The sequence below is a fragment of the Zootoca vivipara genome, chromosome 2 (assembly GCF_965207765.1).
Source record: "Zootoca vivipara chromosome 2, rZooViv2.hap1.1, whole genome shotgun sequence".
In the NCBI taxonomy this organism is placed as follows: domain Eukaryota; kingdom Metazoa; phylum Chordata; class Lepidosauria; order Squamata; family Lacertidae; genus Zootoca; species Zootoca vivipara.
The window spans coordinates 70,107,900-70,125,512 of NC_142584.1; the positions used below are offsets into that span (position 1 = coordinate 70,107,900).

The window sequence follows — 17,613 nt, forward strand, 5'->3', positions numbered from 1 at the left end:
GCGTTCCTTTCTAGGTGCTCACAGACCGTTTGCTTAATGATCTGCACTAGAATCTTTCCTGGTATTGATGTCAGGCTGACTGGGCGGTAATTGTTTGGGTCCTCTCTTTCCCCCTTTTTGAAAATAGGGACAACATTTGCCCTCCTCCAGTCTGCTGGAACTTCGCCTGTTCTCCAGGATTTCTCAAAGTTTACTGCCAGTGGTTCTGAAATCACCTCTGCCAGTTCTTTTAATACTCTTGGATGTAGTTCATCTGGCCCTGGAGACTTGAATATATCTAAACTAGCTAAGTATTCTTGTACTACCTCCTTACTTGTTCTGGGCTGTGTTTCCCCTGCTGAATCATCTGCTCCATATTCTTCAGGTTGGGCATTGTTTTCTTTTTTGGAGAAGACTGAGGCAAAGAAGGCATCGAGGAGTTCTGCCCTTTCTCTGTCCCCTGTTCGCATTTCACCATATTCTTCTCTAAGTGCCCCCACTGTTTCCTTGTTCTTCCTTTTGCTATGGACATAGCCATAAAAGCCCATTTTGTTGCTTTTAACCTCTCTAGCAAGCCTGAGTTCATTCTGTGCTTTAGCTTTTCTGACTTTGTCTCTACACGTGCTGGCTATTTGTTTGAATTCCTCTCTGGTGGTTTCCCCTTTTTCCATTTTTTTGTACATATCCCTTTTAAATCTTAACTCAGTTAAAAGTTCTTTAGATAGCCACCCTATTGGGCCTTCCCACTTCTGGAATGTGGCCCCTGGCGGCTTTCCACTGGAGTAGTGTGGCCCTCTGCCCAGAAACAGTTCCCCGTCCATGAGTTATGCTTCTGTTCCATAGCAAGGCACTTCTGGAAACATGGGAGATATACAGCAGGTACAGCCTACTCTGAACCTGTGCTTCAGGCATTCCTTTCAATGCTAAATGGTTCACAGCTGACTCCTGCAGAGGAGACTCGCAGCTGCAAAATGGATGTGCAGGAGACGACCGTGATGTTGCATCTTCTTCTCCAGCCTCCCAGAAGTTCTGGCTCCTAGTGCTATCCTTGCTGCATTTCAGGTGCACATTTGTGCCCCAGTCATTAGTGCATGTAGAGTTAAGAGTCCCACAGAAGTAGAACGTGCAGCCCAATTCTATTTATGGTTGATTAGTGAGTTCAGTGGAACTTAGTTCCTAGTTAGTGTTAAGATTGCATTTACAACACATTTAATATGTAAGTGGATTGTGTATGTGGAGGCTTACAAAACAAAGAACAACCCTGTCAGCAAAGTTGGGAAAGAAGACAACAATGACAACATGGGAAAGTCCATTGTTAAGTTAACACAAGCTTTGCTCCCAGTTCAGTAAGCAGTTAAAAAAGTAGATGTTGGAGATACAAAGATGCTGTGAGCCTTTTGAACTAAAACAGTTCAAGGTTATGTTGCTGTAGGCGGAAATGCATATAAGTCATCAGTTCCTGTCTCTGGCTTTGTTCTCTTGTGGCCCAGAAATCATGAAGGAGGCTCAGGTATTCAAAGTATGAATAAACTATGCAAACCCCAACAATAAATGTTGCAGCTGTAGTTGTAGGCCAAGCTAAGCAACCAACTCACCAAGCTTCGCTTCCTGGTTGTTCTTGGACCATCTAATGTTACAAGAGAATGAGAGAAGAGAGAGAAGTGAGTAGCATGGATATTTCTTTCAGTGGTTCAGCTTCAAAAGCTGAAAGACAAGGAAGCCGCCTAAGCATTTCTCTTTCTTTTTTTCCCTATAAGAAAAGATTACAGAATAAAAAAATGCACATGATTGAGTTTAGGTACACATCAGATTTGTTAAGCAATGCGGATACTTTTAAGACAAGTGGGCATTCGCAATGCATTTCGACCATGAAGAATGATTTAACTGCCAGAGAGTGTGTTCCCTATCTAATAAAGATGCCAGTAGATTTCTTATCTACATTTCTTGGATCTGTATGTACCTAAAATATATAACCTTATTGGATTCTCAATTAAACAAGCTGGATCCTTATCTTGACGCTAGTAAGAGTGTGTATTGAGAGATAAAGGGGGTGGGGGAGTGAGAATAGTACCTTGGTTAGTTTATGATTCCTCAGAGTAGAATATGTGGCTTGCTTTTTGTGGGGAGATGGCAAGAATACCTGACCGAGAAGCTTATCGTAACATGACAGCTGCCTGGCCTTCCTATAGTCCAGGGATGAGGAGACTGCCCTTCTAGATGTTGCACTCCAGCTTCCAGGAGTGGCCGACAGGGAGAGGCAGCAGCACACACCTGGTCACTAGCGTGGCTGCAGCTTACCAGGAGGGATATGGTGGGGAGTTGTGACAGAGCCAGGAGGGCATGGTGGGAGACAGATTTCCCATCCCTACCATAGCCTTACAAGCCTGATTGTTATACTAAGCACTGTCAGGAATGATAGACTTTAAAGACAGGAATCAGAGTTCTAAAATAAGTTCCGTCTTGCTGGATGGAATCTACCATGTGATATGCCGGTGGTGACTTTTTCCGCTGCGTAGAACTGGGGATTCAGCACCCACAAAAGGAAGTGTAACAAAGAGGAATGCTTGGTTGGATCAGTTTGCTCGAAGTGGTTGTTAAGGAACTTTCTATCCAGAATTATGAATGTTTGCATTGCTCAGTGAATGTCGGCGGAGAGAACTGAACCTGAGCTGCAGGGAAAGGCAACCAAAGCGCTCAAGGGCGTGGAACCCACTCCCCTGTAAGGAAAGGCTGCAAAGTTTGGGGGTTTGTGTGGGGACATGATCAATGGGGAACATATCAAGAGGGGACATGATAGAAGTGCCAAATTATGCGCAGCGTGGAAAAATAGGCCATCTCTCATAATACTAGAACCCGAGATAATCCAGTGAAGCTGAATGTTGGGAAATTCAGTAAAGACAAAGGGAAACGCTTCTTCATGCAGCACAATACTATGGAATTAGCTTCCACCGGGTCTAGTGTTGGACACCAACTTTGAATGGCTTCAAAAGGAGATTAGACAAATTCAGGGGAGATAAAGCTATCTGTGGCTACTAGTCATGATGGCTATGTTACTTCCAGTGGATGAGACTTCTGAATTCCAGATGTGGGGAGCACAAAGAGGTCACTGCTGTCACACTCGTGTCCTGCTTGCAGGCTTTCCACAGGCATCTAGTTGACCACTGTAGGAAACAGAATGCTGGGATAGATAGGTTTTTGCTCTAATCCAGGAGGGCTCTTACATTCTCATCTGGCTGCTGGTCAGTAGCTTGTCTGCCATGGAAAACCAGTGGTATCAGTTTTAGCTTCAGTAGTACAATGCTTCAGACTTCGCATTAGGTAACATTTGGAATCTCTCTGTCATAGGACTGAATGTTCTTTTTCCTTCCCACTCCACCCATTAGGGAAGGTACTGCCTGTCCAGTTGTTTGTGCCTTGGAAAAGGATGGTATATTTCAGTATGATTATGAGATACTGTAAGTAATTGGATTCTTGGCCAAGTGCACAGTGTAATTTATGTCCTCTGTTCTAGGATGCCAGTGCAATATGTTCTGGGTGAGTGGGATTTCCAGGATCTGACACTCAAGATGAAACCTCCGGTCTTCATTCCTCGACCAGAGACAGAGGCAAGTCATCATAAGGGACAAACTTCAGCTCTTCTCCAGAGTGTTGCATCGCTACACACATACGCCCACCTCCACTTGAAGGAAGAACAATATTAGGCAGCCATAAGGACATTCCTTCCCCTGCCTCCTTTCTCATGGGTGGTCTTTGGTGTCTGGCCAGTGGGAGAGATGAGCACAGTCTTTGATGAGGTACATATTTTTACCTAGGTCAGTTGCAGCAATCTCAGATAGAAAATCTTTAGAATTTATGTAATTGATTCCCACCCACACACACACAATGGCAAAGTATGTATGCTGTAACCCAGCTCACATGTAAAGCTAAGCCAAACCATGAACGCCCAGGCTGCTGGAGACAAGATCATGACCACTTTGCTTCTCCGGGCTTGCTTTGGCTGCTGTGAGCTAATACATAGTTTGGCTTAAAGTGTTGTCCAAACCCTGGTTCATAGTTTGTCTTGCTCCAGACAAACCATGAGCTGTAAATCAAGAACAAACCTTGGCTGCAGCTTGTGTGTTAACTGGAGTGAAACAATCAGCCCCTCCCCTCCCACTGGTCTTCTGCTCAAGATTGCAGCCACGGCAGTTATTTTTGGGTTGTGCTTACCGGTAATTTTTTAAAAAAGAATTAGAAGGGGGTGGGAGGTTGGAAATGCATGTGACTGGGCATCACATGTGATTTTGGCCTGAGTTTCATGCTCCTTTTTCCAAACTGACATGCCTCTGCTCCAACAGTGGAATAGAAAGTAGGGCAGGACAATTTCAGCAGTAACTTGGCACAGCCTAATTAAGAATTGCAAACTCAGAGCCCCTTCCCTGCTAACCTCTAACCCTTCAGGACTCCAGTGTCCGGTGATCTTTACATACGTGGTGGTCTTTACATATGCAAAGATGGTGCTCTTCTAATAGTCTTCAATTGTGAAATTCTGCTTTCTGTTTCAAAAATGTATATAGTTCTTTTGAGGTATAAGCTACCTCTGAAACAATATAACAAAACAACATTGTTGGGTAGACCGTAAACAGAGAGGTTAGCCCAGGGGTCCCCAGACTACGGCCCCCGGGCTGGATGCGGCCCAATTGGCCTCCCAATCCGGCCCGCGACGACTGCCGCCGCCCGCTCTTACGGCGCGCGGTGCGGCGGCGATCTTCAAAATCGGAAAAAATCGCCGAAAATCGCTTGTGCGCATGCGTATGGGCCTCTCCCGACCCAGAAGAGGTCATTTCCGGTGCACTTCCGGGTCGGGGGAGGCCCATACGCATGCGCACAAGCGATTTTCGGCGATTTTTTTTCCGACCGTGTGCGTTTGCGCTTGCGCACGGGCGCGCACTCCCCCGCCCTCCGGCCCGCTGCGCGCGCACTCCCCTTCCCTCCGGCCCGCCGTGCGGTCGGCGCGGCGGGCACCGGCCCGAAGCCCGGTAAGTCTGGGGACCCCTGGGTTAGACTAAAGAATGAAAACCTGGGTGTATGAAAGAGGCAGCATATGCCCATCAAGTCCAAATTATTTCATGGGGCAAATTATATTCCAGAAGCAAAGTTCCCAGGGATCACAAAATATGGTGTGAGCCATTCAAGAAGATGGGGGTTTCATCTCATAATTTTCTGGCTCCTCTTTAGTTATCTTCTGTATTCTTCTCTGCTCTATCCAAGTGGTTTCTAATGTGCTTTTTTTGTCTTCTGATTGTTCATTTTGCATTTTGCTGTTCCTTAAAATCACAAGACCTAGAAACCTGAGGTTCAACCTGTGGAAAGTACACTGAAGTTTCCAAGGTTCTGTGTCCTCAGGACTGGAAGTTGAAGTTTATTAATTTGACAAAATGAATGCCCATGTCCCATACAAAAGCAGGAATTGCTGTTAACTTTGGGGTCCTTTGCATAGATATCTACAATTCTAACAAAGAAATCCTGGCTTCAAAGTATCTGTTAATAGTTTGGGTGCCAAATCCTTCTGTGCCAAATGGAACTTAAAAGATAGTGGATGGCCCAACACAAGTCTATCTGGTGATATTGCTGTTTTCCATGCTGTGTTGTCACTATCTTCACGCAATATCGCTCCTCCCAATCATTAAACAAATGCCTGCTGTGTGTGATGCAAGTGTTGATAGTAAACACAAGAGTGTGTTGCTTATTCTGCCCATATGCTTGCATGATCAATGTTTGCCCGTGCTAGCCTAGTTTGCAACTCAGTGCTGTGTTTGACATGAGCCATTGACTAAGTGCTAACCTCTGTACTTTAAAATATTTGTAATGTGACCTCCTTTTCAAGCCCAAAAGCTGTTGAACGTCTTCCCTGATCCTTCTCTTTGCTAAAGCATGTGAACGCTGGTTTGGCCTGATCTGAACTTGTGGAGTTTGTCAGTGTTTCTCAACTGGCTGCACAGTTTGTAAGGGGTTATATCTGATCTGCTTGCCAGTAATTCACATTAAGCCCCTTGGGACTTAGGAACTGCAGTTTGAAGGTGTCATTTTAGAACCAAAATAAGAAAATTCCTTCAGTAGCACCTTAAAGACCAACTAAGTTTATATTTTGGTATGAGCTTTCGTGTGCATGCACACTTCTTCAGATACACACGGCTACCTACCTGTATTTTAGAACCAGATTGTGTAGAACGGCTGAAGGTCTTCCTTCCCACCTAGGAGTATGGGATTGATGCCAGTTGACCTTCCAGGAATATTTCACAGATTAATGAGAACACCTGGAATTTGCCAGAAGTTGGGGCTGCCAAATTTAGAGAGGCTTGTGGAGGGGAAGTAACTTGCTAACAAAAAACAACAGCTGTGTAAATGATCATTGTGGAGGAGAGAATAAATAAATAGGGAAGTGTTTCCTCCAAAATAACTACTTGCGAGATTCAGAATTTAAAAAGAGCAGTGTCACCATTGCAGAGCTGCTTCTACTCTCAACACAATTGGTTGCTGCATCACCTCTTTATTTTCTGTGTTGTCCTCTCATTATCCAGGGAAGAGATCACAGCATGCTTAGTTGCTGATCAGTGTTTGAACTCTTGGACTTTGCTATCTTTGCAGGTTGCCAAGCACCAAAGCAATAACGCAGATCTAAATTCAGAAGGCAGAGCAAATCCATGTCCATCTGCTTTTGCATCATTTTCTATTCTGCTGCTTCTAGACATAGTGCAAACTATCAACAGGGAAGTCTTCAATTGAAATCTTGCTTCAGCTGTAGTTGCGTGTAGCCTCAGCCCTCCATCCCCTTAGCAATATCTAATTTAGTCTACCTTCTAGGAACATTGTGAGGCTTCATCAGAAACACGTTGAACACTTTAAGTTTAAAAATAAATGTTGTTGTTGTTTTGTTGTTGTTATTAAGAATGCTTGCACTCAGGCCTTTGCTGGTGCTTTAGTTGCACAGGTCTGGTGGAAAGAATGTCCACATCTTTCTCACAATAACCACCTGGATTTAAGGTCAAATTAGGAGATGGATACTTGGATGTGAATGGAGGGAGAGTGAGTGTTCAAGCAGTGAGATAATGCTGTATGAATGTGTGAGTTCCTGTAATTGCCAGCATTTCATTTATACATATAAACCTGTTGCTCAGGCTGTGTACACTTGACCAGTTTCTTTAAGCAAAGATCGTGGGCTACAAGGTCATTATGTAGCATTTGAAAACAACAGGATTTCTCTTGCAGGTACTTACCCAGGAATTTCATTTGAACTCCGGATGATGAAACAATTGCATTTCTAGTTTCCAGATTACCACAAGGATCATATAGCATATTTCTGGTGCCCAGGTAGCTGAGTTTTCATCTGTGAAATACTTAGAAAACGTCCTCATTAATACTTGAGTGATAATTGGCTATTTGCCACAGGCTTTCCTACGATAATCTTCGTTGATAAATTGATATAAGGGGAGAGGGCGAACCCATTTGTTCAGTGCCTGCCACAATACAGATCCCCCTCTGTCTGTATGTGTGGGTGTGTGCATGTGAGCAAATAATGTTTTACTTGAGCGGGGGAGAGAATTGGAAGCTTGTGGGCTTCCCAAAGGCGTCTGGTTGACTGTACAGAATGTTGGGCCAGATGGACCTTTGACCTAAACCAGCAGTATCTGAAGAAGTTTGGAAATAAGCATGCTATTTATAGTGCAATTTTATACATGGCTCCTAGGACGTCAGTCCTACTGATTTCAGTGGGACTTGCTTCGTAGCGACTGTGCCCAGGATTACAGCCTTCATATGATTCGATTTTAGGTAGAGAATACACTCTAACATTTTGTTGCAGGTTTCGCTTGCCTAATCTTATATTGCTGGATCTTTTTCTTTTCACGAATGTTTTTTAACACATGGTCCAGGCAAATAAAATAAAAAAAAAATCAGAATCAATTTTCTGTGGGAGAAGGCATGTATACGATTTGAGTCAATGAGCTAAATTAAGCTTTGCTGTTTATATTTCTAGGATTTTCTGCAGCACGTGCTATCCTAAACTGTCTTCTGTTTACGGGTTTTTGTTAAGCCACCAGAGGGCAGTCATGTTTTAAGCTGTCAAACAGCTCTTACCTTAACAAAGCTCTTCCTGATGTTCGTCGGAATCTCCTTCCTTGTAGCTTTGAATCCATTGGTCCAGTTCCTACCTTCCGGAGCAGGAGAAACCAACTCCTGCTCTTCCTTGCCCTGTATCTTGTGCGCAAGCTGAAGGACGTTTTCTGTAGGGATTGCCAGGATAAGTGGTGACTCTGTGTCATGCAATGTCTTCTTCTACCAGCAAGTGTTTATGTCAGAGATGACATTGGAACCAGAGCACTGTGATGGCACACAGTGACTTAGTTCACACATCACATGTTTAAACCATAGTTTTAAACCCACCATGGTTTAATCTGAACAAGCAGCATGTTAGTGCACGCTGCCCAAAACTATCCATGGCTGCTGTCCAGAATGGTTATGTGCTACCTCCGCTGTTGCAGGCAGTACGCCTCTGAATGCCAGTTGCTGAGAATCATGCATGGGGAGAGCGTGGTTGCACTCGAGTTGTACTTGTGGGCTTCACATAGGCAGCTGGTGAGAACAAGGTGCTGGAGTAGATGGGCCATTACCTGGTCCAGGTGGACTCTTATTATGTTCTTAATATGGGTTGGACTGCCCTACTTTTTCACTTGAAAAAGGCAACCAAAATGATCAATTAATGGAGAATAGTCATTACGGCTGCACTGCCTTCAGAGTCAGGCACAGGCCACACCTCTCCGTACCAGTGGCTAGACATCCACAAATGTGGTTAATGCTGTTATACTTGGGTGTGGCTTGCAAGCTCTCACGGAGCATCTGGTTGGCTGCTGTGAGAACAGGATGCTGGGGGCCTTTGGCCTGATCCAGTAGGGCTTTTCTTATATTCTTATCTCTACTAGAACCCTGGGGTCGTCTAATGTAGCTGAATGTTGGAAAATTTAGGGCAGACGAAATGAAGGACTTCTTTGCACAGCACTGTTGCACTTAAAAGGGCCCCGGCACGCAGTTTCCCACTAAGTAATACTCAGAGGAAACCCATTAAAACTCAACACATATGAGTTGATTTCAGTGGGTCTTCTCTGAGTACTTTAGCTGGATACAACCCAAATGCCTTCTCCTCACATGAAAGAAATTCATAGGTCCACCCACCCCCCCGAATAACTTCTCCATGAATTTAAAAGGCTTGAATCTACGCACTTCCAGAGATCAGTATTCTGCCATTAATAGCAGGCACCAGCAGTAGCGCTGAATTGGCTCTGTCGGTGGCAGTGGAGGCTTGTCCATTAGGGCAAACAGGGAACTGATCTGCCAACCTCAATTGCCCCCACCTACCTGTTTTCTTACAGCCAGTCCAGGGGGTGGCACTGCCTCTCAGCTTCCTCCTCTTTAGTCTTAGGCAGGCATCCCCAAACTGCGGCCCTCCAGATGTTTTGTCCTACAACTCCCATGATCCCTAGCTAACAAGACCAATGGTCGGGGAAGATGGGAATTGTAGTCCAAAACATCTGGAGGGCCGAAGTTTGGGGATGCCTGGTCTTAGGGTTGCCTTTGTATAACTCATCAGAGATCCAAACTAGAATTAGTTGGCATGGTCGGTTGTAGGCTCTACCTCTCTGCACCATTGGCTCTGGCCCCACCTACCCTTAGAATCCCTGATTTCTGCCCTGCCATTCCCAATGGGCACTAGCCACCACTGGGCAATGTGCCCACACTGCCCCAACCTTGGCGCTGCCGCTTGCCATCCCAGTAAGCAGTGGTGCCAGCTCCATGGCTCTTCCCCATCAAACCATTCCTACCTGTGTATAGCTATGTCTTGGGAACTGTTACCAGTTTTCATTCCTGTAGTCCTGTTTTGGACCTATCCTATTTCTGTGTTGGTCCCGTTCTGCACCATAACATACTATGGAACAAATTCATTTCATTGCTTTCTGGCCAAACTATTTTACTTCCGGAGTTTGCAGGGAAGTAACATCCCTTTCACCACACTATGCATGATTTTTTTTTGCATCTCTCATGTTCCTCCTTACTACTTTTCTGAGCTAAAAAGTCCCATATGTTGTGGCCTTTCCTCATGGGGGAATTCTTACAGCAGCAAAGGTCCTTCCTAATGCAACTATTCTTTCTCAGTAAAGATTGCATGGCTATTCTGTCACTTCTTGTTTCTTACAATGGTGTCTTAAGAGTTTAGGATGTTAGCTTTGCATCATAACATCCTGTACGTCCCTGAGAACCAAGAGACTTCCTTTTTTTCATCTTACCTTTTACCCAGCTATAAGAGAGGTAGGAGGGATTGATTGTGTGTGTGGCAGCTGCCACACACACACACACACACCCCACTTCACAATAACTGGACAGGAGGAATGCCTTGGTACTTCTGGGAAGCAAATTGGAATATGGGGAAACCCTTTAGTATTCTTTCAGAAGAATGAAATGAAACCGTATCAGAGCTCATGCTATATTGACGCCCTGAGCAGCAGAGTTAAGGGGCATGATGAAATACGTTTGCATTATCTCATTGCACTCCACTTTGTCAATAATTTAGTCAGGGGAAATAATGTTTTCGTGTATGTTGTCATACAGTGCCGACATACTACTTGCGAAAGTTTCAGAATGCATGACAGCTGGAGACACATAGATTGTATGTTCAGGTGAGGTGATCATCCCTTACAAAACTCCCAGAATTAACTTTCTGAGGAAAATGTTTTCCAGATTAGACACATGTACTTCCAGGAATGTATCTTCTGGTGAAGGCACCCACAAAGTTCATGGAACTAAGAGAGTCTGCTCCAGCCCTCTTGCCTTCAGCATTGTTCCTATATTCTACTTGGAATATTCATATGCCAGTGTTCCACTAAAAGCAGGTTCCACAGCGGTGCACATACATACATGTTTACCACAACTAAAAATTTAAAACTAAAACTGTAGGCATGTTTGTATAAGGCAATAAAATATTTTGTGCAACAGCACAATAATCAACAAAATATCCAGTAAAACATAAGCATCACCTGCTATTGTAATGGCCTACTAAACCCTTAACAATACAAGAATAGACACACACAGATCTGTGGCTAAAGAAGGGAAGAAAAGTGGAAACCTTGCACTAGCTGGAAGAGACAGTTAAAAAGGGGGAAAGAGTTATGGTAATTGTCTAACCTAAGAGTAGGAAAGTCTAAAGAAATCAAATTGAATCAGCCAGGGAAGTAAATGGAAATGAGGAGATGCACACATGAGTCAAATAGGCCAGGGAGAAGTTTAAAAGAAGATAAATTCACACCTTAAATAGGGCTGTCATATTCTAGTTGTTCTGATTCAGATCGCCTGCCTTGCACATTACAAAAATTGTTTCCTGATTATGTGAATCTAGATTTCATTTGGGAAAGTGTTAAACAACCCCCTTTCTCTTTCCAGTAACTGCCTTTTCCACTTCAGAGTGTCCTTTCCAAGGCTTCTTTACAGGAAGGAAATGGATCACTGGGCTTTTCTTACATATTGTTCCACATACTGAATAGTTTTAACCAATGAGGTTTATCTGAAAGAAGGTAGGGCCCTGCTGGTCACAAGCAATTTTGAGTCTTAAAGGCTTTGAAGGCCCAAACCAGCACTTTGAATATGTTGGTAATAAATTGATGGTGATGGTGATGATATGATATATAAAAACAATACGTAATTGGAAATTGTGCCTGGAAACAAACGAGAAGCCAGTACAGATATTTTAACAGTGTTACAGTATTTCCAAATTGGCGCAGCTCCATTAACTACATAGCTGCCATGTTCTGAATTGGTTCTGCAAAGGCATCCCCCACATAAAACAAATTACTGCTGTCTAACCTGGATATACTCTCTCATCTCCCCCACCCCCTTTCACTCACCTTAGACATAGTATTATGTTTTAGGCATTGCAGGCTTTTTCTTCTATTTGCAACTCTTCTGTTCAAGGGAAAATGAACTGCTTTTTAAGAAATTGCTCCTGAAGGAGCGTCTCTACCCCCCAGCGTTCAGCTCCGAGGGCCTTCTGGCGGTTTCCTCACTGCAAGAAGTGAGGTTACAGGGAAGCAGGCAGGGGGCCTTCTCAGTGGTGGCTCCCACCTTGTGGAACGCCCTCCCACCAGATGTCAAGGAAATAAACAACTATCTGACTTTTAGAAGACATCTGAAGGCAGCCCTGTTGAGGGAAGGTTTTTTTTATGTTTTATCGTTTTATTATTATTACTAATACTCTGCTGAGAGCCGCCCAAAGTGGCTGGGGAAACCCAGCCAGACGGGTGGGCTATAACTAATAAATTATTTATTATTATTATTATTATTATTGCATCATCCTGCCCCGGTCCCCTTACAGCATTTTATGCTGTTGTTGTTTAAAGCAAATGAAAACCAAGTAGTCCTCTCTTTTTCTTGGTTTCTCTCCCCCCCCCCCCCGCCCTTCCCTCAATGTCTCTCCCAATGATAGTTCAATATATACCAGAGCAAAGTTCTTGAAAAAAAACTGGTGTTGGTGTTTTCAAGGCTAGAAGGGAGGGAGGGATGTTTCATTTTGAAATGCTTTTGCTCAACCTCCAGTTCTAGGAAAGAGGTACTAAAATCCTCAAACTGCTTTTTTGTAGCCTGTGCCAGTGACTCAGACTGGCAGGGTGTCTAGCATGTGGGATGTGCTCATAGTGAATGACTAGTAGGTAGTGCTCTTAAGCAGTTACGTGCGTTGTGATATTCCTATCGGTTGAGCCCGTTACCACCACGCTGATGACTCATCTATCCAGTTGCTGCGGGGTATACAATGAAACTAGGTCAGATGCCTCCTCTTCAGTGTTTTAGCATGCCATGTGGAAAAGGCTGTAGACAACACGGAAGAAACTGTGACCAATGTGCTACTGATTCCTCTAACCTCATATTTTTATCACAAGGAAGCTGATCCTCTGTAGCTGCATCATTAGGTTGCGTCCAGACCACTCTTAATTTCCCCATTTTTCCCTTCGCTGTTCTGGTTCTAATCTTGGAACATTTTGCCCTACGTTAGCTCCTTGTTCTCCTGGGATTACCAGCCTAGTTTTATTTGTACTAGTAGTAGTATTTCTTGATAAATGCTGCATCACTGACATTGTTCCATATGCACCCTAGTAGAAATTCAATGCAGTCTGCTTTTAAAAAAATGTGGGAGAGGAGCCTTTAATGGAGATAGTGAAAGTAACCAGTTTCTGACATAATGATGCAGCAAGATTTAGCTTCGCCTAGAAGAAATTATAATTCAGAATTACTAATACTGTATGCCAGGGTGCATAGATGTAGTGGTTCAAATTCAAGATGGTGTGTGTGTGTGTGTGTGTGTGCGTGCGTGCGTGCGTGTGTGTGTGTCAGCAACTGATATTCAGAGGCCCATTGGCTCTAAGAGGAAAGGTAGGACATAGTCATTGTGGCTGGTAGCTGTTGATAGCCTTGTGCCCCATGAATTTCAAAGCCATCACTGCCTCCTATGGGAGTGAGTTCCATAGTTTAACTATGTGCCATGTGAAGAAGTAGTTTCTTTTTTCTTTTTCTTTTAGATTTAAAACATACTTTATTATTTAAAATAATACAAAACATAACATACATGTGAAACAAGTACAACACAAATTCTTCCTCTCGTCAAGTTACATACAGAAAAAATACGAAAAACAAAATACATAATTCAAAATAAACTCTTCTTCGCAATGTGAACAGTATACCATCCTTGTATTTTAACCTATTTCTTCCCTCTTAGATACTTCCCGTCCTTCTAATAATACAATAGCAAATTCTTTGTTTTCCACAGGCCTGCCTTATGAATTTCCTCCTTTCTTTCCTTAATTTTTCCTGATCTCACTTTATATTTTCAAACGTGTGAGGGACAGAAGCTACAGACAGCCCCCTCCCATCTTAAGCACAAGCTCTTCTCCCAGCGCCAGTGGGAGCGGGGAGGGGGATGACTCCAGCGGGGAATCGGGAAGTAGAGGCCATGGCTCAGGCAGGGTAGCAGAGCCACAGCTCCGCTTAGGAAAGGAAGGGGGAAGCAGGGAAAGCGCGGTAAGAAGACCGCTCCCGCCGGCCCCAGAATTGCGCAAGAAGCAACTGGGGCGGAGATTCGGTATTCCCAGGCTACTTTGTTGGAAGAAAACGCGGGAATCTCCATTCGGAGGTTCTGACCCAGACTGACAACATGTACATAGTACTGACTCTGCACTGTAAATAGTTTGCACACAATAAAAGCATGAAAATGCAACGTCGTTAGGAGTCGTTACTCTAGAGTAGCTGCTACCGCGCCTGTGACAAAACGGTATTCTAGTAGTTTCTTTGATATGTCCTGAATTCCTCCAACATTCGGCTTCATTGGACGTCCACAAGTTCTAGAGTCCTGTCTGCATTTACCTAGTTGGAAGTTCCACGAAATTCAGTGCAATGTGAATCAAAATACCCTGCACGCTGAATGGGAAATCCAATTAAACCCACTCTCTTATATACCCATAAATTAATGGCATTCACTGGTCCATTGGTTAAGGATGAAACTAAGCGTGGTGATGGCAGGCCTGGCTCTATGTCGATCACATATAAGCCAACCAAAGAGCCAACTGATGCGGAAAGCCTCTGGGAGGACAAACTATGGGAGGTTTAAGACATGGGTAGGGCTCATGTGGAAGATATAGCAGGCTTCTTTCCCCCTGTGCTCCTTTTTCTCCCACCCCTTTTTTACTGGGCACAGATCCAGGTTGTGCATGGATCTGCCTCTGTTCACATGGAATTTTGATCCTTAAGGCTGTAAACTAACAAGGAAAAGGGCGGAAGCAAGGCCCTTCCTTATGCAACTGTTATATAAACACCACCGTGAATATAAGCTCCTGTATGGTATGCTCATGTTATATGTCTCAGCATTCCATCCTGGTGCTTGAAATTTTTCCTAAAGTGCCGAGGCCTTTGTATGAACAACACACATTGCTGCAAAGTACCAGAAGGCCAGCATGTTCAAGAGTGCTTTTGCTGACAAAGCTTTCTAAGTATGGGTACAAATTTCACCTGCAAATTCGTGGAAGTGCCCTTTTTATGACTGCTGGCAGCAGCACAATTCCCATCTCTTAGTTGAAAAAGAGAGAGCAAAACAAATCAAAGTAGAGAGTACTAGAGACCTGTGTTTCTTGAGTTCCTATGCCATCTCCAGCCTTCTTGTGGGAGCTCTAAGAATATTCTGTATGTGAGCATATGCAGCTTGGGGTGTGTGTGTGTGTGTGTAAGAAACTCTCCTACACCAGAAATACTAATCTCTTTCTTTTCATCACTACAGCTTTGCATTTGTGAGAATATAGCCCAGGATGAGTTTCTTGTTGCATACTGTCATCTGTCCCCCTCTCCCCTTGCTTTATAATCCATTATTCTCACTTTTAGATTAGGAAAATTAATTTAATTCTGGAATGCATATGAACATGGCCTCAGGCATTGAGGGCCTCCTAGAACGGCCTTCACCAACCTGATGCCCTCCAGATGTTTTGGATGAGGTGGGGCTGATGGGAGCTGTAGTCCTAGAGCATTCATAGAATTGAGCAACCTGCAGGCTAGGAGTCCTATGCTGAGCTCCCACCCAGCACCACCCCTCCCTTTTCCCAATGTCAGTGTGAATATCTCTAGTTACCCACTCCCTGTGGGTAAGTGTTTTGCAGCAAACCCTGAAGGGCTCCTCTGCCCCAATTTCTACATTTCATTACCAGTTTTCAACATCCTAATAGTTCCCGCAGCATCCAGCAATGCTGCAAACTCGTTTCTAGTGGGGGGAAACTGGAAGAGACAGGTGGATTTCCTTCTAGGCTTCTGTAGCCTCAGATGTACTATTATGACCCACTTTCTGGTTGCTCAATTTCCAGAGGAGGAGGTATGCAAATACCCAGGTGTAAAAGGCAAACAGGCCTCTCTGCTGGGGAAATACTTTTTGGTCTAAAGCCACTCAGGTGAAGAAAGCTGCCCTTCTGAAAAGTCTCCGTTCCACACTAATGCAGGCATTAATGAATACAACAAAAATACTAGCAATAGTTAGTGGTTTTCCCAGTAGTGATGTATGGAAGTGAGAGCTGGACCATAAAGAAGGCTGATCGCCGAAGAATTGATGCTTCTGAAGGAAATCAGCCCTGAGTGCTCACTAGAAGGACAGATCCTGAAGCTGAGGCTCCAATACTTTGGCCACCTCATGAGAAGAGAAGACTCCTTGGAAAAGACCCTGATGTTGGAAAAGATGGAGGGCACAAGGAGAAGGGGACGACAGAGGACAAGATGGTTTGACAGTGTTCTCGATGCTATGAACATGAGTCTGACCAAGCTGCGGGAGGCAGTGGAAGACAGGAGTGTCTGGCGTGCTATGGTCCATGGGGTCACGAGGAGTTGGACACGACTAAACGACTAAACAACAACAACAATAACTCAATATGATTAAAGTCCTTTCATTTTTTTGCCTTTGCACTTTGGAGCATTTGCGTTCTTACGGGCTTTGTTTCTGCATGATGAAGGGGTTTGTTTTCACTGCATACAATACTATTATGCTAATGTTATTAAGGATAATTATTTTTAGAAATAAACGAGGACCCTTTTTACAGCACTAGGCTTTATAATATATAATATAATGTGTTCAGCACATGCCTCAACACACCAGCTAATTCTACAGTATCATACAGAAAGCTCTGCATTCAGACAGGAAACTGAGAAATTAGGGTCAGACTTCTGGGGACTCATCACAGAACCTGCTTCTTACCTGCTAGGAACTGGTCTCCCTTATTGTGGATGAAGAATGCAGGAAGCGATTGACCTCAGCAAACTGCAAGCAGCTGTCTCCAGAGAAGAGTGGGCTTGTGATCCTGGAGGTTGGCTGTGGCTCAGGAGCGATTGCTCTGAGTCTTCTGAAGAAGCTGCCTCATGTGAGTGAAATTTTCATTTAAGACAATAATGTTGAGAGTCCTGCCCCTGCCCCGTTTCACTAGGAAACAATGGAAGGAAAGACGAGCCACTCCTTCCAAAAGTTTGCCACCTGAGGTCTAAAAGTCAAGAACAAACATATTCATTTATTTATTTTTTGCACCAGCAGCCTCATACCTGGCGTGGCTCAGGAATTCCCAGGGTAGTTTAACATTCAGTCCCTCTTCGCAGGCAACTCTTGAAATTGTAGCTCTGTGAGGGGAATAGGGGATCTCCTACCAGCTCTCAGAACTACACTTCCCAAGATTCTTTGGGAGAAGCCATATAAAAGTAGTATGAAACTGCTTTGAATGAATAGTGCAGATGGGGACTTAGAAAGAGCTCTGTTCCAAAGCATTACACTGCAGGGGCGTACCCAGGATCAAAACTAGGGTGAGGGGGCTAGAGAGGGAGGGAAGGAAGAGAGAGAAGGGAGGGAGGGAGGGAGGGAGGGAGGGAGGGAGAAAAAGAAAGAAAGAAAGAGGGGGGAAGGAAGGGTGGAGCTCCTGTCCGCACCCCCCCCCAGTTCAGGCTGCTCCTCCCCCCTCCCACGTTCCTGTCGCTGGCTGCAGCTGCAGAGGGGGCGGAAACAGCCAAATTTCCATAACCCGCAGCGACTTTTCCCCTTCAGTTCTTGGAGGG

General features: G+C 44.3%; 1 protein-coding gene and 1 long non-coding RNA gene across 6 annotated transcripts in view; one reads left to right on the forward strand and one right to left on the reverse strand.

The window, feature by feature from the left end:
- The window catches only part of HEMK1 (HemK methyltransferase 1, mitochondrial release factors N(5)-glutamine), a 48,422-nt gene that overhangs the window by 7,768 nt on the left and 23,041 nt on the right, over nt 1–17,613 (forward strand). For all 4 annotated transcript variants that reach the window (XM_035106059.3, XM_088662179.1, XM_088662180.1 and 1 more), the window contains exons 4-5: nt 3,491–3,584; nt 16,779–16,934. In XM_035106059.3, the coding sequence (XP_034961950.3) occupies nt 3,491–3,584; nt 16,779–16,934 (250 nt within the window). The remainder of the gene's footprint in view (nt 1–3,490; nt 3,585–16,778; nt 16,935–17,613) is intronic.
- LOC148686910 (uncharacterized) lies at nt 1,467–16,897 on the reverse strand. 2 transcript variants are annotated; one of them, XR_015948216.1, is made up of 3 exons: nt 16,772–16,897; nt 8,095–8,240; nt 1,467–1,606 (listed from the first exon to the last, which is right to left on the reverse strand). It is a non-coding gene; the product is annotated as an uncharacterized LOC148686910 (long non-coding RNA). The 2 variants fall into 2 exon arrangements; XR_015948217.1 differs by lacking the exon at nt 1,467–1,606 and adding an exon at nt 7,236–7,355.